The following is a 25485-nucleotide window of genomic DNA, read 5'->3' as shown; positions in this document are numbered from 1 at the left end:
CCTTGTTACCCATAGCAAATCAGTCGCGGTGCACTTCGAGAACCGAGGCTAAATGCTCTCCTACCCAAGCAGTTTTGGCAAGTGTGGGGGCAGCTCTAGTGACACCTACAACTGGATTGCCCTGGTGTTTTGTTTTGTTTTGTTTAGAATGTGGGGGTAGGGAGAGGAAGGGAGAGAATCTTAAGCAGGCTCCATGCCCAGTGCAGAGCCCAGCACGGGGCTCGATCCCACAAACCTGAGATCATGACCTGAACCCAAACCAGGAGTCGGATGCTTAACTGACTGAGCCACCTAGGCGCCCCCCCCAACGTTGTTGTTTTTTTTCTTTTTTAAAGTTCTGTCGTGTACCCAACCAGCTCCCTTGTGGACTGTCACCCACATGTGGGAAGTGTGGGTCCTATGCATGTGGAAGACAGGAGAGGCGGAAGAAGGATGTCGATCAGGACTTTTTTAGGGAATGCTAAGGGTTACTTGGGACAGCAAAGCACCCTAGATGGTGAGCTTCCGATGACTTGTTTTTCTGCTAGACTCTCAGTGAGTTCATCTTATTTATAGCTTCACATTACTGAATCAACAACTCTCAACGGCAACTTCCTTTGCCCCTTTCCAGGAGACGTAGCAAAAGCTCACGGGTGGAGGTTTCAGCACGCCTCGGGGCGCCCTCCCAGCATTGCTGCCTCATTCATATCTCATTAAATTTTTTAATGCTGATTACACGTTATAATCATATTTGGGATAGGTTGGTGCATTAAATAAAATGTACCACTAAAATGAATTACACCTGATTCTTTTTGCTTTTCTTAATGTGGCCACCAGAACACTTAAAATGAAGTATGTGGCTTATTATCTGTGGCTCCTGTTACATTTCTGTTGGATAGAGCTGACTTTGAACATGTAAAGAACTCAGACTGATCAATGAGGAAAAGAAGCCAGCAGGAAATGGGCAAAGGATGTAAATCAGTCATTCACTGGAACATGTGGGAGATCTTCTATCTGACTGGCCATGGGGAATGCAAGCTAAAGACAGTAACAAGGACTTCCCATTGAGCTGGTGAACAAGAAAAGCGGGATTACTCACAGTATTGGACATGGGTGGGATATTGGTGGAAGAAGGTGTAAACTCGTGTGCACCAGTGGTGGCCTGTAAGAAATTGCAACCACTTCGGAGAGATTTCTGGCAGATTCCACCCCCATCTAGTTCCCTTCTATAGGTGGTTCTCAGCTGGGGGCGATTTTGCCCCTCCCCCTGGGGGGGGACATTGGGCAATGTCTGGAGACATTTTTGGTTGCCGGTAGTTGGGGATAACGGATGGTACTGGTATGTAGTGAGTAGCGGCCAGGGATGCAGTTAAACATCCTGCAATACGTGGGGTCGCCTCTCAGGATAGAGCCACGGGGCCCCGAACATAAACGGTGCCGCGGACGAGAAACGCTGACTTTTAGATGCTGATTCCCAGGTAGCACTGGCTAGGGTGCTTCGGGAGATCCAGACCAAGGTCCCAACTCAGCGCTCTGCATTTACACTTGTGGGACTTTGGAACCCGTTTAAATTAAATGTCTCCCATTGTTTGGGGGTATAAGTGGCTAGCGAGCGGCCCATATGTGGAGATGATGTGCCTGCCTGATACCTGGGTTTATCTCACACCCAGCACTAAGTAAGTCAGGTTGCGGGCTCACAGGTGCACAGACACACTACTGTTCGTAAATACTTAGATACAAACTAACACTCTGTATTTAACGTATTGTTTATGGATACATGGCATAGGTAAAAAACAAAAAAACAAAAATCAAATTCAAAAGCTAAGTCAGGATACCTGTCAGCACATAACTGGTTGCCTCGGGGGAGGAAGGATACCCCAAAAGGGATGTCAGCTCTTTCTGGAATGCTCATCTCTTCCAGCAGGGTGAAGCAGTTGTGACAGTATTAGCCTTTGTTAATGTAGTCACTGTGACGGGGGTGTTTGTTACATTACTTACTTCCTGTTTTCCTTTTCTCAAGATTTGGCATTTGGTTACAGGGATCGCTCGTGCGTACCCCCAGAGAAAGCGGCCGGAGCCGGGGTTGCTCGAGCACCAGCCGATTGCCAGGGGCTGTGCCGGTTTCTCTCTGGTTCCCTTGCGTCCCCCAGCATTGAGCTGTGCTTGGCCCAAGCGGGCCCTCAGTAAGTGTATGTTGTGCGAGCTGTGCATGGAATGTTCCATGGGACTCGTTCCTGTGAGCTGGCTTGTGAGAGGGCCTGGGGCCACGCCCTGCTGTGGGGGGTGCTCTTGGCACCTGCCTGCTGGCCAGGTGGTCGCCCCCACCCCCTGTGCACCAGACCTGGACATGTCTTTACCCTCCAAACTTCTGATACAGGAAGTAATTCGGATGAAGACACTTAAAAAAATAATCACACCTAGGAAGTCTATTAAGTGTGTGTCTTTAAAAGAAAGCAAATGTATCATAGAAATTGCACTCTACTGTGAGTTCTTAGGGAGACACTTCAGAGAGGAAGTTTGCTGCCTGGGCTTTGTGGTTGAGTTCATTCAGCTCCCCTAAGACAGTAGGGAAGGGTTTGCCTGGAGCGACAGCTATTTCTTAGTTTAATTTAATGAAGAATTGAAGAGGAGCGGTGCTATTTGACCTGCGCAGTCGGGCTTCTCTACAAGACCGTGCACGTTGAGGATTCCGTACCTTGCAGGTGCACAACCTCTCCTACGCTGTCCCTGTTAGGCCCATGGAAAGCATTCCTGCCCGTGGAGCTGGCCTTGGCGCTTCATTACTCACCTTTTCCCTGTACTGTGTTGAAATAATGAACTAGTGTTAGGGGAAGACTTTTGTAGACTAGTACCCTTTCCTTGGGAATCTCATTGGGAGAATAGCTTAATTAGATGGTAAGGAGGTGTTTTCAGAAGACCGTCAGAGTGGAAAATCTGAGTCGGTCTTGTTTGCGTGGGTCTGAGTGTGCCTGCTCCACTGTGTGAGGCTGAGCCAGGAGCCCACCCCTCGCAGGGACCTCACCCTTCTCACCCATTGTCTTAGCTGCAGCCAGTGGTTGGGTTATTTTTATCCTGGGTTTCCACCTCCACCCTCCACCTTCTTTTCTTAGGCCCCTCCCTGATTTTAGTTCACATCAGCTTAAAAGTTAACAAAGGAAAACTTTGCTGAGATTTTCGTTCTAGAAGGCCAGCCTGGAATGTGCTTTATGACGTCTGTCTGACAGACTTCCAGGCTTGCAAACAACCCTTCTCCCAAGATGAAGGGTTTTCCTGACCACTCACCATTCTCCCGCTTCTCCCTTGACCTCATCAGCCATCCCAGTTGTGAGCATGTCTCAGGAGACCAGAAGCATTTCTCAGAGTAAAATGTCTCCTCAACAGAAGCTGCAAAGGTTTTACGAGGTGTATAACACGAAAACAACATTTTACAAAGTGATAGTTTGGTGAGAATTATTTAAAGCCTGCAAGCTCAGGCAATGTTAATGTGAGCGGGGTTGCTGGCTTTTTTTGCCTTCCAAATGGGCGGGAGCCATGTCTGTAAGCGTCCGGGCCAAGCTGGGGGTGGTGGAAGGCTGATGGTGGACATCGCCTGCTGGCCAGATGGTGCTGGCCACACCCTTGCCATCAAAATATGGTGGTGCAAAGGTCAAATCCATCGACCATCTGGGAAGAAACTGTTTATTAAAAATCCTAGCATTCATTTATTTGTTCTATAAATATATCACAGCTCAGCATTGTTCTTAGAGCTGGGGGCCCAGCAGTGACCAACATAGATCAGATTCCCGCCCTGGGATTTACTTTCTCATCACGGTGCTTATTCATCATAAATAAGATTATTGAAACTATGCCAGACACACCTGACCCAACAGATCACACCCACGCTAGCAGTAACTCGTGGCGTCTTTTAGAAAAAACATATATTTTATTTATTTAGTTAGTTAGTCTTTATTTATTTATTTATTTTTTTAAAAATATTTTATTTATTTATGTGACAGAGAGACAGCCAGTGAGAGAGGGAACACAGCAGGGGGAGTGGGAGAGGAAGAAGCAGGCTCCCAACGGAGGAGCCCGATGTGGGACTCAATCCTGGAACGCTGGGATCACACCCTGAGCCGAAGGCAGACGCTTAACGACTGCGCTACCCAGGCGCCCCAAGAATAACATATATTTTAGAGGACTGAGGTTCTTTTTTTTTTAAAGATTTTATTTATTTACTTGACAGAGATAGAGACAGCCAGCGAGAGAGGGAACACAAGCAGGGGGAGTGGGACAGGAAGAAGCAGGCTCATAGCGGAGGAGCCCGATGTGGGGCTCGATCCCATAATGCCAGGATCACACCCTGAGCCGAAGGCAGATGCTTAACCGCTGTGCCACCCAGGCGCCCCTGACTATACCTATTTTTGTACCATACGGCCACTGGGTTCGTATGTGCCTCTTGGTGTCCTGGTCTCTTCGCTTGGCTGTTTGTCAGCTCCCGGTGTCTTCTGCCCACTGCCCCTCCTCCCTCCTCACAGATGGTTCTTTTCTCCACTGTTTACAGTGGTTGTTATAAAACTGTATTTCCTAATGAGAGCGTTATGGATGTAAACATCATTACTTGTACTTGTTTTTCATTGTGAATTAAAATCATGTAAGTGCCTCACAAATACTTTGTTTTGAAGGACGTGAACTGTACAGAAACATACAGAGTAAAAATCAGTTCCTTCAAAGTGCCCTTTCCCACCGACCTTGTCTTAATCAGGAGTCTCCAGAGAGACCGACCGATAGAGTCTGTGTCTCTGTAGGTATCTGTATATCTATGTCTATGTCTATCTATGTCTGTGTATCTCTATCTATCTTTATTTAGCTAGATACAAACAAACATATAGGTATATATCTGTCTAGCTATATGTAACTATATAGGCAGATATAAACACACACACATACACATTTTTTCTGTTAAGGAATTGGTTCACACAATTGCGGGGGCTTGGCAAATCCAAAATCAGCAGGGTGGGCTAGCAGTCTAGAGACCCAGGGAAGAGTTGTTGTTCAAGTCCAAAGGTGGTCCCCTGGCAGAATTCCTTCTTGCGTAGGGGAGGTCTGTCTTCGTTCTATCCAGGCCTTCAACTGGCGGAATGAGGTCCACCTACAGCACGGAGAGCAATCTGCTTTACTCAGTGTACTGATTTAAATGTTAGTCCTGTCAAAAAAAACCAAACAAACCTTCACAGAAACATCTAGAATAATGTTTGACCAAATATCTGGGTACAACATAAAATCATGATACCAAAAATTAACCATCATGTACACTCTATTCCCATTCCTTTTACAGAGGACGTTAATACTTTGGTGTAATTCATTTAGATGTTTCCTGTGCATTTTCTGCTTGTGTGTGTGTGTGTGTGTGTGTTGATGACCTACCTTCCTCCTGCCTGCACCTCTTTCATTTGTCACTATAATAAATGATGTTACTAAATCCTGGTGTTAGATCCTCCTTTCTTCCTGCGAGGAATGGGGTTCTGATTTGTATATTTTTGTTGTTGTTGGGCAAACCCTTACAGTTTTTTTTTTAAAGATTTTATTTATTTATTTGACAGAGATAGAGACAGCCAGGGAGAGAGGGAACACAGCAGGGGGAGTGGGAGAGGAAGAAGCAGGCTCCCAGCAGAGGAGCCTGATGTGGGGCTCGATCCCATAATGCCGGGATCACGCCCTGAGCCGAAGGCAGACGCTCAACCACTGTGCCACCCAGGCGCCCCAAACCCTTACAGTTTTTAAGCAGAAAGATCTCAACTCATTTTTTTGTTGTTGTTACGCCAACATTTCTATGGCATGTAGACTTAGAAATGAAGCTTGTGTTTTGAGGGACTTGAATTTCTAGCTGATGTCCAAATGGAGGCTTCCACTTGTAGGTAGTTTACTGATTTTTTTGGAATAATATTATTTTATTCTCATGGTCACTTTGCTTGTAATTAAAAAAAAACACAGCCTATATGTGGCTTCAGGGACCATCTGCAAGTGGGCTTCTGTCAGTTTAGCAAGTGGTTACTATTTATTTGCCTTTGTGACAAGTTTTTTGTTGTGGTTTGTCTTGGGAGACCATGGTCCAAGGGTGCCGGCAGACCCTCAGAGGGTGGAGATTGACAGTTATTGTTTTTTTTTTTTTTTAAGATTTTTTTTTTTTTTTTTNTTTTTTTTATGTGACAGAGAGACAGCCAGCGAGAGAGGGAACACAGTAGGGGAGTGGGAGAGGAAGAAGCGCTCCCAGCAGAGGAGCCCGATGTGGGACTTGATCCCGGAACGCCGGGATCACGCCCTGAGCCGAAGGCAGACGCTTAACGACTGCGCTACCCTGGCGCCCCTGACAGTTATTGTTTTTAATAGTAATGTAAGTCAGTCTGTGTTGGGAGACAAGAGGTATCCAATACCATTTTATCCTGAGCCCTCAAATTAAGGTTTCTATTTTTTCCCCTGGTCATCCTCATTTCCGTCTGAAGGTTGTGCTGAAGTTTCCAAGACTACTATCAGCAGCGGTGTGGTGCACGTTTTGGGAAATCTTACCTTAGGTGGTCAGAAAGGGGCTGTGGTTCCAGAACGGACCCTCCCAGTGGTTGTGGTAGCAAGGAATGGAGGTGTGCACGATCCTGGTAGAGAGAGCGCAGAACCAAGAGCCAGGTGCTAAGGAGCACTGGGGAACATTGGTTTCTTATCCACTGATGGAAATTCCTCCTTTTAACCTGGAGTCCTTAAGTAAAGACTGGATGGCCAGATTGGCAAAGCTGGATGCTGTTTGGGATGTTTTTGAAGGACAGGTTTTCAATATGTGTTCTAGGCTTTCAGAATATCTCTTTCCTTTTTTTGGTCTTTTTTTTTAAGATTTTATTTCTTTTTTTTTTTTTAATGATTTTTTATTATATTATGTTAGTCACCATACAGTACATCCCCGGATTCCGATGTAAAGTTCGATGATTCATTAGTTGTGTATAACACCCAGTGCACCATGCAATACGTGCCCTCCTTACTACCCATCACCAGTCTATCCCATTCCCTCACCCCCCTCCCCTCTGAAGTCCTCAGTTTGTTTCTCATAGTCCATAGTCTTTCATGTTTCATTCCCCCTTCTGATTCCCCCCCTTTCTTTATCCCTTTCTTCCCCTACCGATCATCCTAGTTCTTATGATCCATAGATGAGAGAAATCATATGATAATTGTCTTTCTCTGCTTGACTTATTTTACTTAGCCAGAATATCTCTTTCCTTTAATCCAGAAATCCTACTTCTAAGAATGTCTCCTGAGACAGTAAGGAGTGAGATGCATGAAGCCATGGTTCTAGGGATTTTCATTGCAGGTTTTCCTCATAATAGGGAAAAATGGGAATCAGTCTCCACATCCAAGAGTGGGGATGCATGAAATACCTATGATTCTGCCCTCATAGAGTAGAATGTTCTGCATCTGGTGGAAATGTTGACACACAGGTGTTTCGATTGATGTGAAAAGACGTCGCTGTCATAGCTCTCATTGAAACATAGCAAGTAATCCCATTTGGGTGCAGAAAAAATGTGCGTGTGTGTGTATGTCTGTGTGTTTGTGAGATTGTGTGCGTCTGGATAATTTTTTGTCTTTCCTGTTTTCGAATTTCTTTTCCGTAATAAATATGAATTTCTTATGTCATTCTGTAGAAAGGAAGAGGCTGCTGTGTTCAGCAAGCCTTATTTATAGGTCAGGAAATTGTCCGACACTTGAGATACACCTCCATGCAAGGAATTTCAAAATGAGATTTTCGTGCATACCAAGTGGAATCACAGGTTTTCCGGACCGCTTACGCAGCAGGGAGCGGACAGGTAGGGTGGGAGAATGCAGATGTTGGTGGCAGTGAACTCTAGTTATCAGAGACACTGAAAGCCTGGGCTCACTCGTGCTCTCTTCTCTTTTAAATTAAATTCTCGTGAACTATTTCACTCTATGGACGGAACGACTGACTTCAAAGAAGGCCCGAGCTGGGGCCTATTAAATAGGCTTTACTGTAGTCACAACATTATGGAGTTCCTTATGCTGCCAAGGGGATGTCAGTAGTAAAATAAATCTGTGGTCGTCTCTAAAACTAAAAATTCTAATATTTGTGACTCAGTCTTCTTTTGGGACAGCAAGCAGGGGCTTATTGAGATAAGCAGGTGGGATTGCCCGTGCCCTCACCTTGTTCCACAAGAAATGACATTCTTGTTAAAGAGCTGGCTCACATAGAGCTGGGTCACTGTGGAGTTTCTCTACATCTAAGTTTTGCGTCCCCCGTGTGGTGGTGCGTGCGGCTGGCAGTGCTCAGCGTCACGTGATCCATAGCTCTGGATTGCCATGTCTTGAATTTTAGCGTGTCACCGAATCCATGTGTGCAAGGAGCCTTAGATCATTTCCCTTTGTCACCACGTGTTTAGTCAGCTCAGTGGCTACAGCAAAATGCTGGAAAGTGGATGGCTGATCAAACAGCAGAAATTTGTTTCTCATGGTTCTGGAGCCTGGAAATCTGAGAGCAAGGTCGGGGTCTGGTGAGGGCTTGCTTCCTGGCTCATGGCTGACCGCCGTCATCCCTGGCCCAGCACCTGCACGAGTCCCTGCAATGTCTGTTTCTCCAACATCACATACGCATGGTTTTTCCATCCCAGTTCTCCAATTCTCTGACACCAACAGGGTCTCCAGCGATTCAGATAATTCTCTTTTTTTTTTTTTTAAAGATTTTATTTATTTATTTGACAGAGAGACAGCCAGCGAGAGAGGGAACATAGCAAGGGGAGTGGGAGAGGAAGAAGCAGGCTCCCAGCGGAGGAGCCTGATATGGGACTCAATCCCGAAACGCCGGGATCACGCCCTGAGCCGAAGGCAGATGCTTAACGACTGCGCTACCCAGGCGCCCGATTCAGATAATTCTGACACTAACTCTCCAGGGTTAGCACAGACTCCACAGGTGTGGGGCTCTGTCCCACAAGTCTCGACCCAGGGGTCACCTTCTGACCAACTGGCTACAAATTTGGGGATTCCCACACCTCCCCCTTCATGTTTGATAATTTGCTAGAATAACTCACAGAATTCAGGAAAGCCCTTTACTGACGGTCACTGATTTATCACAAAGGATAAAAGTCAAGAACAGCCGGATAGAAGGGGTGCTCAGAGCGAGGTATAGGAACAGGGTGGGGAGCTTGCATGCCCTTTCTGGGGGCACCACCCTCCTAACACTTCAATGTGTCACCAACCCTGACGCCCCCCCAAACCCCATTGTTTAGGGGTGTTTATGAAGCTTTCATTAAGTAGGCATGATTTGCTCTAACCATTCAGTCATTGGCTGTTGGTGATCGAACTCAGTCTCCAGCTCTGCTCCCCTCCCCGGGGATGGGGTGGGGAGGGTGCAGAGAAGCGGCAAGATCTAACCTCCTACTTGCATGGTGGTCGGTCTTTCTAGAGACTGGTCTTCATCCTGAAGCCACCAGCACCCTGCCCCCGATATGGATCATTCATTAAAGTATAAACAACTGTAATTTCTAAGGGTTTTCAGTGCTGGGTGCCAGGAACTGGGGACAAAGACCAAGTATTTATTTTTTATGATACCACCCCTCCTGACTGGCCTCCCCGCATCCAGGCTGGTCTCCTAGACTCTGTTTCCATCCAGCATCTAGACTTGATGAGGGCACCTGATAACTGATTGCTCAAAACGCAGCCTGTCTCAGCCTTTGTGCTGTGGCTTCTGGGGATCCGATGCCCCTTGATGTCCTCCTTCTGGCTCTCACGACTCCGGCCCCTGGGCCTCCCAGGGGTGCTCCCCCTCCACAGCCCTTGGCTCTTCGCCCCCCCTTCGCATCTTCGTCCACTGCGTCCTCCCCAGGGAGCCCACCCCGAGCACCCTATTGGAGATGAGCCATGTCCCCTCTGCACTCACAGCCTTTCTTACCCTAGTCTCCTTTCTAACACATTCTGTCATCACTCATCTGGGAGGTCTTTAGTTTGCTGTTTGTCCCCCCATTAGAAAGCACACCATACAGGACGGGGATCTTGGTTCTAGGACGTTTCCCAGGCATCGTGCCTCTCTCGTGGTCAGCACTCAATGAACATTCGAGAGTGAATGAATGTCTAGTTTGTTCCAAACTGCCAGCCAGAATCGGGACTCGGGGTTCTCTGTGTCCCCGCCACGGGGGGACAGTGTGTGCACGCGGGGTCTGCAAGGGTGATGCTTGGGCTCTGCCCCTCTGACCCGCTTCCCTCTTCACTTCTAGACTGGCCTTATTGTCGCCTGCTACCACGGCTTTGTGGATACTGTGGTGGTCTTAGCAGAGTGCCCCCACGTTGATGTCAACTGGCAGGACAGCGAGGGGAACACGGCCCTAATCACAGCCGCACAGGCAGGTAAGACCCGGCTTTGCCTTCCCTCCCAGAGCTGAGGCTGGGGAGCAGCTGCCGGGAGGTGGGGGGCGGGTGCAGAGCGGGGCTTGGCACATGAACTCAGCTTGTAAGATTAATATAAGGACGGGAATTGATCAGAAATCTGTTCTGCTGCTACGAGGCACAAGAAAAGGCTGATCAGGATGCGGATGCATTCTCCATGTGCCTTGGGGATGATACAATTTATTTGTGCAGAGCTCATGGCTGGGCGCATCTCGCTCTGATACTGCCCGGACTTTGAGTGTGAAGCTGCGGCAGGAACCCAGCCTCGTTATCCCTTCACCTAGAGCATTCCCCCCCACCCCCCCAGTGCTTGGATATGGGGAATGGAGAGATGCTGGTGAGCTCACTACCCTCGCTGGTGATAGTGACTGGATCCGGTAGACATATTTACAAGGAACCTTACACTTGCCCATAGATGTAAAGAAATGCCAGGAGCTATCTGCCGAGAGGGTATCAGTGTAACAAGGCGGGACCGTTAGGGAGAGAGCCTCCCAGTAAGCATCCTTCAGCCCAGGATGGTCCTTGCGACAAGTGGAACTTGGCTGCCATCACTGCCGAGCACATTGTGACTATCCTCTTCTAGAATCATCCTTGGACATTTTCGGAGACAAGCACGTGCTCGTCCCTTCCGGACCACACATCGTTTGTCCCTGTGGTATTAAGTGGGTTTGTCACTTGACAACTTTGAAAATTCTTGGCTTGCAAGATTAATCTGTTCAAGCAGTCAGGCTCTCAGCTGCAAAGGAGCTGCTTCCTGCAGAGTAGGGAGAAGAGGCGTTTGCTTACTGACAGAACGTAGGACGCCTCACAATGTCCTGGGGAGCTGCTTGGGTATTGGATTGGAGTCTGGACAGCTGGAGAAAATGCCCCAAAGCACACCGCACATTGCTTCTGGAAAGGGAACATCTGCTTCCGCCATCAAAGAGAAACCTCTCTGTCCCGTTGTACAACATGAGCTCCTGGGTCAAAGCCAGCATGGGTGACTCTGATCCAGGGAGCCCAAGGAGCCCAGGGAGCCCAACAAAGCCAGCATCTGGTAACTTCATTCCCTGTAACGTAAGGGGCAGTAGTCCATACACACCCATACACACTGCTCTTCAGTCAAGCTGGATAAGGTGGAGAACTCCCCCAACTTAGAGAGGGGCCAGGTTGTGCAAACCTATGTTCCTTAGCAGGTCTTAGGGTACAAAGCTTGGCCTCCATAGGGGCACTCCAGGCTTCGAAAGCCGAGATCCACGATGTGGTCAGGTGCAAGAGTGGAAGAGGATAGCAGGGGGCAGTCAGTGATCCTAGGCTTTCCACTCATTGCCTCCCGCTGGCCCAGGAACCGGGGATGCCCAAGTGAAGGAAGCTCGCCCTCTGGTAATTCTCCAGCTCAGTAGGCCTCTGACGGAGCTCTGATGGAGGGTGTGCTGGGGGCCGTGGGTGAGAACACCCCCCCGGCCTGCTGGTTGAAGACAGGGGATGTGAAGAGGGGGTTTGGGAAAGAGGGGGATGTGAACCGAGTACTGAAGGAGTCAGAGGGAGGCCGTTGCAGCCGAGGCATCCGAGTGCACGGGGCGAAGAGGGAGCCTGGCTGTCCTAGGTGGTATGGTGGGACGGTTGCAGGTGACTAGGAGAGATGAAAGGTGGCCCCCTGAGGAGGAAGGGAATGGATCATTAGGGTCTAGATGCAGCGTGAGGGAATGCATTTGAGTGCCATGAGGCTGGGCTTGTGGTGACGGGGGCTGGCTAATCCTCATGGGCCCAGAAGTGGTTTCCGAGGCAAGAGGGAGCAAGATCTGCCTGGCAGGAGGTGCTGTGGTGTGGGTGGTGGAGGAGAGGCGGCCTCTGGGGTGGCTTCTGGTGTCTGGGCAGGGGATGACGAACTGCCAGGGGGCATATGTGCAGTAACAGGTGGAGAAGCATTGGCTCCATTTGGTGCTCAGGTCTTTGAGTTGTGACACATCTAAGTCAGAGGCCTCTGTGGCAGGTGGAGGGTGGGGAGCTCCAGATTCCAGTGTCCGCTGGGGCACGGAGTGGAGGGTTCGGGGGTAGCTGGAGAGAGGGGCCCGTGGCACAGGCTGGACATGAACACCAGGAGAGCATGCAGTAAGAAGAGCTTTCCTTTCCTATTGATTTGTGAGAACTCTTTGTGTGTTAAGGGTATTGGCGGTGGTTTAATACCCATGAGGTGCCTTCTGAATTCTTGCCCATTTGAAATAATAGGAATAAGGTCTTGTCCTATGCCTTTTTTCCCCCTTCCATCGAGTGTTTCAGGGGAAAAGTCTGAGTCCAGCCTGCTTTTGTGTTTTTTCTTGAGACCCTGACATTGCTGAGACTTGGATATATCTCCCACCTCATCGTTGACATTGAAAACACCCCCCAACCCTGCCCCTATCATATATCTCAGATCCTTTTCTCTGCATTTGTTTTGACTTACATTAGGTATATTTTTAGGAAATCTCTATTAATTTCTTTGAGACACTGTCTGCCTTGTTTCGTTCGTTCTTCCTGACAGTCCCTCTTACACATAGAGTAAGTCACCTGGTCCTTACGCCACAACTTTCTCTCTCATTTTTCCCCCTATCCTTTTACTCTAAGATCTGGGCAAATTCTGCACATTATCTCATTAATTTGTTTCTGTGCCATTCATCGGATTACATTTACTTTATTCTTCTCAAGCATCCTGGGGTCAGTGTGTTCGGGCTTCTGTAACAGAAATCCCACAAACTGTGTTAGCGGACAGTGAGCCCCACCCTCACCTGGCAGCTCTGATACCCAGCACAAGCCGGCAGTGGGGGTGCCAGGGACTCGCTGTGTGGCTTCGTGTGCTGGGGATGGGAAATGGCATCAGTGGGTCTCAGTGCGGCCCCTCAGCCCACCTTTTTTCCTGGCCCTGCCCTGCTCATTTGGGCCACCGCTGAACTTTCCCAAGATCAGATGTCCTGCCTGTGTCCCCCTGCAACCTGCCCCCCATCTCCACCGCCAGCAGGCCTTCTGTGGTTTCGAGCAGCGTGACTGTCTTCTCTCTGCTCCTTTGGTCACCCGTGGGAAGCAGGGAAGGGAAAAGACTCCTGTGTTCATGGCCCCCCCATGCTGACCTCAGTTGAGCTGGTGGTCCCGGCGGAGCGTCTCCTGCAGTGGAAGGGAGACTGTAGCGTGGTTAGACCATTAGGATTGCCGTGGCTGGCACGTATGTCATTCTCTGGGCCCCACAAGGCCTCTGGGGTGTCGTAGGGAAGTGTCTGGGCTGTGACCCAGACGGGGTGGTGCGGGAGGGTGGCTCTCCCAGGCGCTTTCTCTACTTGGCACCACTGATGGTCTCCTAAGTTGATTATAAACTATAATACACAATGTTCCGAGGAAAACCACATAAGCAACCAAAATTAAACACAGAAAGCCAGTCAAGTTCAGGGTGAAAATCACTCAGCTCCTCGCCCCCAGGGCCCTCCAGTTCTACTGTCTGAAGGTAACCATTGTTAATTTGATGGGTTCATGGGTTTTCTTCCATCTTCTTAAAAAAATATGTATGTCATTATAATGTATTCTCCTCTCTTGTTTTTAAGTTTTCTTTTTCTGCTGGGGTCCAGACCCTTAGCTTGCTTACTGATTTGCTCAAGCTGTGTCTGTGGCCCACCCTCTTCTCTGCCTGGCGCCCACTCCCTGCACCTTGGCTCTGACCCCTGGGAGATCCACCCCAGACCTGCTGTAGAACGGAATCGTTTGGGGGAGGAGATGGGTGGAGAGGGGTAAGGGTTTTTTTTGCTACCCTAAAAAAATTTGATTGTAAAGCATTTCCTTGTTTGTCTTAATTGCCTCAACCAGTGGAAGTGTTTTTTCCCTAATTTGTTTTCTGGCGGTGGTGGTGGTGACAGGACCTCCCAGGGCTGCCCCCCTCCCTGTGAGCACCATGACCTTAGAGCAGGGCTCACTTCTCAGCCTGGAGCCCTGTCATCATCAGCGGNGAGTTTCAGATTGAAAAGGTCTGGGGAGGGGCCTGAGAATGTGCGTGCTTCTTTGCAAGTTCCCAGCCGAGCCCGTGCTGCTGCTCTGGGCATCCTGCTTTGAGAACCGGGGCCTCGAAGGCTGTCATACCAAGGGGGGGAGGCTGGGGACGGCTCTCAGTGGGCATTCAAGGCTGGGGAAGTCACGCAGCCCCGTGAGATGTCAGTGGACACAGAGCCCTCAGTAAAGCGAGAATGAAGGAGAGCAGTTGAAGGTCTGTTCGAGCCTCTCCCTACTGTGTGAGGAAGGGGGCTGTTTGGGCTTTTAGCCGAGAGATGGTCGTGTCTCATTTTCATCCAATTCCATAACCAGTTTTAGTTATTGGATGCCTTCTTAATTCCTAAAAGATGTCTAGTGATATGTGCTTACAGTAAGAAAAATCACCGCAGAAATATTCTTTTAACAAAAAGGTCATGGTCCACTCTTCCACGTTCTCCATCTGGCAAATCGTCTGCTGTCCAGCCACTGACACTCCCAGACCTCTCTCCCTTTCAGACACACACGTGTGTACCTGTGCTTTTTATTTTGACCTTAATTATTTTGACCTTAATTTTTTTTCACTTAATAGGTCTAGGAGATTTCTTCGCATCCACCTCTGGATATGAGACTTACTTTGTTCTTCCCGCAGCGCATTCCAGAGTGTGATTGTGTGTTCGTGGCTGTGTCCCGTGTCCAGTAATGGTGGGGCAGTTCAGTGAACTGTGACTCATCCATTCTGTACAAAATCCTCTTTGAAAACAAGTATTTACTTCGCAATAACTTCATGTCCGAGGGCTACCACCGTGAGCCAAAGCACACAGACCCCAGCCTCCCCAGTTTAGAGGGGGTGCACGCAGGGTTTCTGAATGAGCCCGTTCCAGAGAGTGCTGTCGTGAAGTCATTTGCGTCTGGGGGTGCATTTCCGAGGAGGGTGTTTTGAGTGGCAGGTGTTCTCGGAGGGCTGAAGTGAGGAATTGTAAGAGGATTGTCTGTGGAGGCTGGGGCAGAGTGAGGGGCGGGACCCTGAGAGAGTGACCCAGGCCAGAGGGCTGCCCCTCAGTTCACCTGACACTCATAAGCCAGCAACCTGTGGGGCCGGAGGCAGAGAAGGGGAGGGGGCAGAAGGCAGGGGTCAGTACCCCCGTCTCTCCTTCTGCCCCAGCCCCTACTGAGCCACACCAGAGACCTGAGGGCCGAGAATGGGCAGGCGCTGCGTGTCGAGGCCAGCCTCGGGGCCTGAAAGCAAGGGCAGGGAAGGAAGAGGAAGCCGTACATGGAGAGATTCTTAGAACTCAGTTGCTTTGTCAAAGGACACGCATGTTGTCGTAGCTGCTGCCAAGGGGCCTTTAGGAAAAAACATACCCATTTATACTTTCCACCAACTTCCCAAGGGTATTCTTGCCAACCCTGGAAAAGATCAATTTTTAGTGTTTGCCAATCCCTGAATGACGGTTTGCAATTGTGTTTCCGTGATTCTCATTGGAGCCCAGGATCTGTTATGATGTTTCTGGGCGCAGTTTACTGAATACCCAACGAAACAGGGCTTCGACAATGAGGGAACTGCCTTCTTCTGCAACAACGTGTCTGAAGGCCCCCGTTAGGGGGTTGCTTCATTGAGCGGCCCTATGAGGCCAGGACTAAGGGCCAGCTTCTCAGAAGTGCTGCTGACCTTTCCCTCATGATGCCAAGACTGTAGCCCAGGCTCCAGGAGGGAGGAGCAGATCCCTGTCTGTGTGTCCTGTTCTCTAGGGCAGGAAAACATTTCCAGAAGCCTCCAACAGAGTTTCGTTTATATCTCACTGCCAGGGCTGTGTCACATGCCCCATGCCAAAACACATCTCTGGCAAGGGTGATAGAATGACCCCGAATGACTTAGTCTAGTCAACGCTGGCCCCAGCAGGATCCGTGTGGTTAAGGAAAACTGAAAGCAACCATATGTTTATATTATTCAATATTGCAAATGCACTGACCTTCTGCAAGTTAGGGGTCCTGGCTTTCTATGGCACTCACTCAACATTTGTGAGTATACATTAGGGCACAAATGCCTTGCTCTGCCTGTCGGTATTCTCTAAAAAGTCTAACCTCTTCAGATACTTAATGCATAATAGACATTCAGTCGAATCTGTATTAGGTCTTTACAATGGAGAGAATGTATGAAAATAATTCTTCAAGTAATCCCTAGGTCTCATTTAGCCAGCAATTTCAACTTCTGTCCTACCTCCCCCAACTAAAGTAAAATATGAAGTAAGATAACCAAGGAAATAAGTAAGTCTCAGGGATGGAGTTGTGTGTTTACTTCTCAATGTGTCTTTCCTCTTTGACAGGAGGGCAGGAGTGAGGCAAGGTGAGGGAATAGCAAAGTGAGGGAATTTTAAACTGGTGATAAGATAGGGTTGGTTGGGTATCCTTGAAAGTTGTTATTCCTTGAACTTATTTTTACAGTTCTGAAGGAAATGCATGGAGAGGAGCCTGGCATTAGGCATGCTGCTTGCTGCAGGGGACAGAGTGGCAGTGAGGCTGGGGGTGGGGGTGGGGGGGTGCACCTCAGGCTGCCCGTGCATGGCCTGGCTCATGAACCAGATTAGGGAGGGCCGCCTTCAGAGGAGAATGTACCACTTGGCCCGAAGCCTGGAATAAATGTCTTTTTTTTTTTTTTTAAGATTTCATTCATTTATTTATTTGTTTAGGGAACACAGATGGGGGGGCAGAGGGAGAGAGAGAGAAAGAGAGAGAGCGTGAGAATCTCAAACAGACTCCCTCACTGAGTGAGGAGCTGGACATGGGGCTCTGTCTCACCACCTTGAGATCATGACCTGAGCTGAAATCAGGAGTTGGAGGCTTAACCAACTGAGCTACCCAGGCTCCCCTAAATGCCTCTTTATTTTTATTAATTTTGTTACCACCTCACATGATCATGATGTTAGTCTGACTTGGTTCTGATTTTTCTTTTTAGCTTTTTGAAGTGTTTTCCTTTTTCTTGGTTTCTAGTGTTTTCATTAAGAAATTAGAGCTTGGCAAGTCTCTGCGGTTTCCTAGCATTGCCTTGCCTTTTCCTATAAACTCCAGTTTTCCGAGCCCTTCTCACTGGCCACTGCAACACCCCTCCCCGCAGCAGCTCACCCTGCTGTTCAGTCTCACACCTCCCTGCCCCACAGACCAAGAGGAAGTCCGTCTGTACCGCCCTCCCATGCTCCCCTATCCATATCTCCCCCTCCCTACCTCCACCCTTGAGGAGCATCTATTCACTCCTGCCGCTTTGGTCGGATGTGACATTTCCAAAGTCAATGGTTCCCTCTACTGGCCTGGTTTGGAAAAGTACATTTCAAGTACCCAGAGTCAAACCAGTCAGATCTTTAGGCAACTCGAATTCTGTAGCATATTCCCATTTTTAGAGGAACACGGGTTTATTGTCTGATTGCTTCCCTTGAATAAAGGAGTAAATAAGATTCTTAACCCAAGACTGGTATTCAATAAAATGTTGAGTGAGTTAACAATTAATACTTGTAAAAAAAACCCCAATTAATACTTGTTATGTCCATGTAATTCTTAGGTAATGTGGGTGATAGCTTGATAATTAACAACCCTTTTGATAAATGATTTTTTTCCCCCAGGGAATAGTAATCCTTGAATCTTATCATTTACCAAATATGTATTTATTGAGTTTTCAGTCAGCTGGAAGTTTTGGATGTACGAGCATGGTCATAAGGGTTGTAGTGGTGGTGGGAATCCACAGCCACTTGGAAATGTGGACCTGGAATATCATGGTTCAAGTGCCTAATCCAGGCTTGGGGGACCAGGGAAGAGCTTCCATTGGAAGAGATGGCTCACTGAATAGCTGGGTAACAAAAGAAAAACAAGTTTATAGACCTGTATACTTCATGTATACACGGGAGATACCCAGGGAAAAGTTAGTAACTCAAAGAAGTGACTTAGAACTCCAGCTTATGTGGGGATCTTCAACAAAGAGCAAGAAATGGGGAGAAATGACAGGACAGACGAAAGTAGTTTTAGGCTTCCAGAGATGGCATTCTGTGGGAAGGTTAACTAATGGTAGATAAAGACTGGAAGGTTTGTTATGTAGATTTCTCTGGTGCCATCTCCAGGCTGATAAGATCTGCAGTTGCTTTAGTGATTAACTTCTGTCCTTTCTGGTACAGAGGGAAGGAAGTACTCCTTGGAGATTTATGTCTTGCTTTTAGGCAAATGGGGGAGGGCAGGGAGCTTTTCTTGCGTGTGTCTTCAGTTCAAAATAATCCTGTATCAAAGTAGCATATTTTGGGGTGTCATCTTCTGCTACTTTTCAGGAAGTAGGGCCAGATTAAAAGGAGCTAGCTTGGGGCGCCTGAGTGTCTCAATCATTAAGTGTCTGCCTTCAGCTCAGGTCATGATCCCAGCGTTCTGGGATCGAGCCCCACATTGGGCTCCCTGCTTGGTGGGAAGCCTGCTTCTCCCTCTCACACTCCCCCTGCTTGTGTTCCCTGTCTTGCTGCCTCTCTGTCAAATAAATAAACAAAATCTTTAAAAAAAAAAAAAAGGAGCTAGCTTGTTAAAGAGTTGGGACTTCATCTAAGAAGTAGAAACTATTAAATGTTTTAAGTAGTAGTTGTCTTAGTCAGAAGCATTTTTTCTTGGAGTTATCATGTTGGTATTGTGGAGAAGTGATGGGAGGGCAGACATGGGACCAGGGAGGACAGTTAGGAGAGGAGCTGTAGCCCAGTGGGGGTGTGGTGGCCCAGATCAGGGAGTAGATATGGGGATGGAGAAACAAGGAGAGACTTGCAAGACGTTTAAGAGATGGGGGTTGGTAGAATTTCATGATGGTTAGAGTGGGAAAAAGTGAGGGAGGGCTGAAGACGAAGCCTAGATTTCTGGCATGGACACCTATGCCATTTGTGGTATTCATCACTGAATAAGGAACGTGAGAGAGAGGAGCAGGTTTAGAAGAAATATGTTTTGGTTTGATTTGTTTGTGGGACACTCAAGGTGAAATATCCATTAGACAGATATTTAGATAAGAGAGTCAGGAAGAGAGACAGAGCTAAAGAGTTCTAGGATGATAACTGGATCCAGGAGAGCGGATAGGTCACCAAGGAAGAGTGTATGGATAAGAGGAGGGTCAGTCATGCGTCTGAGGCACAGCAGCATTTCAGGAAGGAGAGAACAGAGAAACCCATAAAGGAAATTGAGAAGAAGTGGCCAGAGAGATAGGAGGAAAATCAGAATGGTGAACTATCAGGATATCCATGAAAAGAGAGTGTTTCAAAAAGGATGGAACAGACAAGGGGTAAACACTGGAGAGGTCAAATTAGAGGAAAATTGACTCATAGCTTTTGGGTTTTCTTACAGTATGGTCATTGGGGACAGATGGAAGGGAGTTTCAGGAGGATTTGGGGAGTGTAAGTAGCCAAAGTGAGAGCGGATGACTCTGGAAGTTGAACTGAGAAGTCGGATGACTGAGGGTTGGGGCTAGATTGGGGAGACAAGGTCCACATGATTATTGTTGGTCATTGCAGTGGACTGGACGTTCATGTTCCTTCCAAACTTGTGTTAAATCCTGACCCTCAAGATAATGGTATTAGGATGTGGGCTTTTGGAAGGTGATTAGGTCGTGATGGTGGAGCCCTGATGAACAGAATTAGTGCTCTTACAAAAGAGAGACTCCAGGAAGTTCCCTCCCCCCTTCTGCCATATGGGGACACAGCAAGAAGAACAGCAGCCTGTGAGTCAGGAAGCAGATCTCATCAGACCCTGGCTCTGCTGGCATCTTGATCTTGGACTCCCCAGCCTCCAGAACTGTGAGAAGTAAATATTGTTGGTTAAGCCCCCTGGCCTATGTAGCTTATTAGAGCAGCCTAATTATACATAATTATTTTTTTAAGATGGGAGACCCTTGCACGTGCATATCCAGTTAGGTATTGCTGCATAACAAGCGATGCCAAACTCTAGTTTAAAATATATTTATTGTTCATGCATCACTGAATGGGCTGGGGATCGGATAATCCAGACTGCTTTTGCTCACATATGTGTGAGTGAGCTGGCCCCTGTTCTAGGGTGTGCTGTTCCTCACACTTCTCGTCCTCTTCCTGGGAACATCAGGCTAGTCTGGGCATGTTCTTCTCATGAAGATAGCTAGACTTCCTCTCACACTTCTTATGAGGTCTAGCCAAGCAAGTGCATTTCAAGCTTCTGCTTGCATCATGCCTTTAAGTGTCCCATGGGCCAGCGTGACAAAGGGCAAGGTGAAAAATTGGGCCATCGCTGCAGTCTGATGGGAATGGATTTGCAAGGAGGGAGAGGTCGAAGAGAACGAGGAGGTCATCGGTAGCACAAGTATTCCACGGAAGTGGGCTGAGAGTGTTTTTAAAGCACTGGAAGGGGAAGAGAGATTGGCATCGTTAAAATAGAAGAATCACCCTTCCTTTTTCCTAAGGAGGGAAGGGGGAGAGAGGCTACTTGTGAATGTGGGGAAGTTTGTGGGGTGCTGAGGGAAAGTTGAGGGGGTTCCCTTCTCGTGGTTTCTGTTCCCTCTGTGAGGGAGAAGGTGCATCACCTCCTGAGCGTGGGGTTGGCCGTGAGATAGCTGATGTAAGAGCGGGAAAGTTTGTGCTGGCTTCGGCAGTCATCCACTAAGATTGGGACAATACAGAGATTAGCATGGCCTCTGTGCAAGGATGACATGCAGATTCATGAAGTTCCATATTTAAAAAAGGAAAAAAAAGCAATGGGAAAGTTAAAAATTTCCTGCGTGGGGCTTGGGGGATAGTCATCTGGGAAACAGAAGCATGGGTGGGCCATGTGGAGGAGACAGACAAGCTTGTCCATCCATGGGCACCATGGGTATCATGGATTCCCACCCTCATATAGTCACTCAGAGAACATGCCTTTGGCCAACCATAGTGGAGCCGGAAACTTGGCGGTCGGGGGATACCAGAAGTCATCTTGGGCTTTTTAGTTTCTGCTACTGGCCCAGCCAAACAATCACCAAGTCCTGTCCATTCACTTCTTTAGGAGCCCTCAATGTCTACCACACCTCTCCACCCACCTGCCTTCCTTCCTGGGGTTCATTGCATGCCCAGCACTGAGGCAGGCTTGGGCGCAGCAAGGAGAGGATCTGCGCCCAGCTGCCCACCCAGAATCATTGTCCCTACCTTGTATTCTTGTCGAGTGGCCCCAGGCTAGATCCCCCTTTTTGGTTTTTTTTTTACTTTTAAAATTTTTTAAATTTTATTTTTAAAAAGGATTTTCTTCACTTATTTGAGAGAGAGATAGAGTGAGCACAAGTGGAGGCAAAGGAGCAGAGGGAGAGGGAGAAGCAGACTCCCCAATGAGCAGGGAGCCGACGCAGGGCTCGATCCCAGGACCTTGGGATCATGATCTGAGCCGAAGGCAGACACTTACCGGACTGAACCACCCAGGCACCCCATAGATCCCCCTTTTTAAATAAACACTTTGATTTTAGAATAGTTAGACTCACAGAAGAGCTGCAGAGAGGGTACAGAGTCTCATGCCCGTACCCAGTGTCCCCTGTTGTTGGGATCTTACCGTAGCGGGATACGTTTGACACAATGAATGAACCAGGATTGAAGCTTTATTATTGTTCATTGAAGTCCACTCTTTACTCAGACTTCCTCAGCTTTTCTCTAATGCCCTTCTTCTGTTCCAGGATCCCATGTGGGGGCCTGTATTACATTTAGCTGTCATGTCAGGCTCCTCTTGGCTGTGACAGTTTCTCATGCTTTCTTTGCTTTTATGACCTTGACAGTGAGGGGAGTACTGGTCAGGGAGTTTGTGGAATGTGCATCAATTTAGGTGTGCCTCATGTTTGCTCATAATTAGTCTAGAGTTATAAGTCGGGGGAGGCGGGGAGGACCACGGAGCAGAGTTCCATTCCCATCACATCTTTCAAGAGTACTGTTAAAAAAATGCAGTGATGCTTGCTAAAGATGGTAAGTCAGACTTCATTCAGGACCACTGGGATGGGGGGACCACCACAATGGGATTTTGCAGTGGGGGAGAGATGTTGGCTCAACTCCGAATACGGCATGGGCAAGTGGGAATTTATAGTCAAGGAGCAGGGTGGGAGTCAGAGGGTGGAAAATGACTCAGAGAGGTAAGGGGAGTTGTGGGTACACTGAGCTTATGGGGTTCTTGCTGAAGGCAGGCCAGGGTGATCAGTCATCCCCCGGGGGGTACAGAGTATGAGGACTGTGATCAGATATGGAGGGTGGGGTGCTGGTCAAACTGAGCAGAGTTCTTGCTAAAACTACATTTTCCAAAGAAGTACACAGATGGGCCTGGAAGATTCAGGAGCGTGACTAAAGTTTGGTCAAGCAAAGAGTCTTTGTCAGTATAGCCGTTGACACGACTCATCACTACTGATGTTCACCTTGGTCACCTGGTTGAGATCCTGTTTTGTCAGGTGTCTCCACTGTCCCCTCCCTGCTAGCCATAGTCCCTCTTTGGAAGGAAGCCACAGTGCACAGCCCACGAATTAAGGAGTGGGTTGTTACATTCCACTTCCTTGAGAGTGTGGTACCTGCATGAATTATTTAGAATTTCTCTGCAAGGCACTTTTTACACACCTGTCTTCTGTAAGTTTCACAGTGGTGATTTTTTTTTTAAAGATTTTATTTATTTATTTGACAGAGACAGCCAGTGAGAGAAGGAACACAAGCAGGGGGAGTGGGAGAGGAAGAAGCAGGCTCATAGCGGAGGAGCCTGATGTGGGGCTCGATCCCATAACGCCGGGATCATGCCCGGAGCCGAAGGCAGACGCTTAACCGCTGTGCCACCCAGGCGCCCCACACAATGGTGATGTTGATATTATCTCGCATTTTCCAGAATTAGAAACAGACTCAGTGAAGTTGACTCATCTTCCCAGGGCTATGCAGATTTTCAGTGGCAGGCTGGGACTTGAACTTGGGTGTCCTCACAGTCACCTCTTCTAAGTCCTAAGTTCTCTGTCTACACTGGCATTAAATCATGCCACTGAAGCTTATTTATCTAGAATTCACTTAACCCCTGGGTCACTTGTGCTCTTCCCTTAGGCAGGCTCATGGGGGGCGCTTTGAGGGGTCTCTGGTGAACCCACCCTTTGAAAGCGCTTTGTCAGAGGACTTTAGGAACCAAATCCTATCCCAGAAGATTGGACTGGGCTCAAACTAGATTTCAATATGATGCATGTTCTGGTTCTGTTATGTAAGGAAGTCTGCGTGTGTTAGCCTGTCTATCTACTTTATCTATCTATCTATCTATCTATCTATCTATCTATCTATCTATCACCTGTCTATCTATCTATCTATCTATCTATCTATCTATCATCTATCTATCTATCTATCTATCTCTCTATCTATCTATCTTACTAAAGAAAAGGAAAGCTCTTCTTGGTTGATTGTCATGGTTTTAAAGAAGTGTTAAAAGAGAAACTGTGTCAAATTAAAAGTGTTGAGTTTGAGCAGAGGTTGATTGAAATCGGGCAGCATCCCATCTAACAGAGAGAAAGGTACTCCAAGGAGTTGTACAAAGTAAGAGGTTTTTATAGTCAGAGGAGGAAGGAAGGGGAAGGCAGGAGGAAGGGAGGGAGGAAGAATAAGGAAGCCATACGGGGCCAAAAAGTGGGCGGGCTACTGCAGGGTCCCTTTCCTCTGTCGGGCACATGAGGATCACTAGTGCTGATCAGGCAATTCCGGATTGATTGGTTTAAGGTTCGATCTCTGGGCGAACCTAGACTGTAATTAAGTCTTGGTTTGGTGACTGGGGGCTTAGCATAAGCAACTCCATTTTGGACCTGTTGTCTTGTTTTTAACAGAAGAGGGGTTAATATCTGTATATACATAGAAGCATCTTGTCCACCCTTGATTTCATTGAGCGAGACCGTCTGTGTGATAAGAGCTATTACTCTGCTGTCCTGAGAAGCCAGTGGGGAGGCGGGGTGGATTTCATGGATCTTTGAAAGCTCACGCCTATAGTCAGAACAAGTTAGCCACATGTTGGTTTTTCAGAGCTCAACGTAATAAGCAGAACAGCTCTGTATAATGGGCTGTTTGCTTTGTGGATTTTGAGTATTTCCTCTCCCCACCTGTTCAAAGTGTTCAGGATATAACGGTGCAAAGGACATCCTGCTGCAAATTACGACAGACACGCTTTCACGTTTTAAAAGAAATGGCTCTAAACGAATTGCAATTCATTCCCTCTCAATCTGACTGACAGGTGCTGCCAAGCGTTAGCTGGGGGACGAACCTAACTGAGATCAAAGGACCCTCCTCCCCGCCTCAGTTAAGAGCAATTAGGCTGCTCTGGGCACCTGACAGCTAGCATCATCCCCACCCCGGCATCTTCGATGACAGTGGAGGGCCGAGCGAGTAAATGAGTCAAAAGCACCGGCTGCTGGTTGGAACCCGTGAGTCAGGGCGCTCATGGGCCGCACCCACTGTTGGCAGCTTGTTTCCAGCAAGGTCATGGTAGTCAGTGTTTCTCTCACGGAAAGCTTCATGGCACCTTTTAAATTTTGCCATGAGTTCAGGAGATGGGCTGAGGTCCATGGTAAGCGGGCAACAATGGTTCTAGAAGAATCCGCACCCCAATTTCTGTTGACAGCGGGCAGCCATAAGGCCTCGCCTCCTTGGCCACATCCCAGATCTCATGCGCTGACTGTCCTGGAGTAGCTGGGGAAGGGACTCGTGGCTCTGGCATCTCCATGGCGCAGAGGACTCCCCCCGGGGGAGGGAGGGAGGAGACGATACCCAGTTAACGGCAGAGAACACTGTAGTGTCCCATGCCTGCAGCCTGACAGTGGGGGTTCCCCAGGAACATGTGTGCACTGGGAAGAGTGGGGGGATTTCAAGAGGGCTGGCTCCCAGCATGTAAGGAAGGAGACTGGGCACCCAGCCCCTCCACCGGGGCCCAGGAGAGGGTCTCCTGCGACTGCTTGCACTCTCTGGGCCTGTCAGCCAAGGTCAGTGGGGGCGAGGTTGGGGATGGCTCCTCAGAGAAGGGCCTGGGGGTGCTGGCGCCTGGTGGGTCTGGGTAGCAACATTTCCCACGTTCCCTGCCTCCTGCTCGTGTGTGTGTGTGTGTATGTGTGTGTGTGTGTGTGAGTGACAGAGAGACGGACAGACACATCTGAGTGGTGAC

At 48.3% G+C, this 25485-nt stretch overlaps 1 protein-coding gene and 1 pseudogene across 2 annotated transcripts in view; both read left to right on the top strand.

Annotated features, from left to right (window-relative positions):
* The window catches only part of ANKRD33B (ankyrin repeat domain 33B), an 89683-nt gene that overhangs the window by 46502 nt on the left and 17696 nt on the right, over positions 1-25485 (top strand). For both annotated transcript variants that reach the window (XR_004624349.1, XM_034657086.1), the window contains exon 2: positions 10218-10347. Coding sequence is in view for 1 of the 2 variants with exons in the window: in XM_034657086.1 (XP_034512977.1) it covers positions 10218-10347 (130 nt within the window). In the remaining variant the exon portion in view is untranslated. The remainder of the gene's footprint in view (positions 1-10217; positions 10348-25485) is intronic.
* On the top strand, positions 20958-21056 carry LOC117801639 (annotated as a pseudogene).

The sequence above is a fragment of the Ailuropoda melanoleuca genome, chromosome 3 (assembly GCF_002007445.2).
Source record: "Ailuropoda melanoleuca isolate Jingjing chromosome 3, ASM200744v2, whole genome shotgun sequence".
In the NCBI taxonomy this organism is placed as follows: Eukaryota; Metazoa; Chordata; class Mammalia; order Carnivora; family Ursidae; genus Ailuropoda; species Ailuropoda melanoleuca.
The sequence above is the reverse complement of the archived record's forward strand: the minus strand, read 5'-3'. Positions and strand labels throughout refer to the sequence as shown.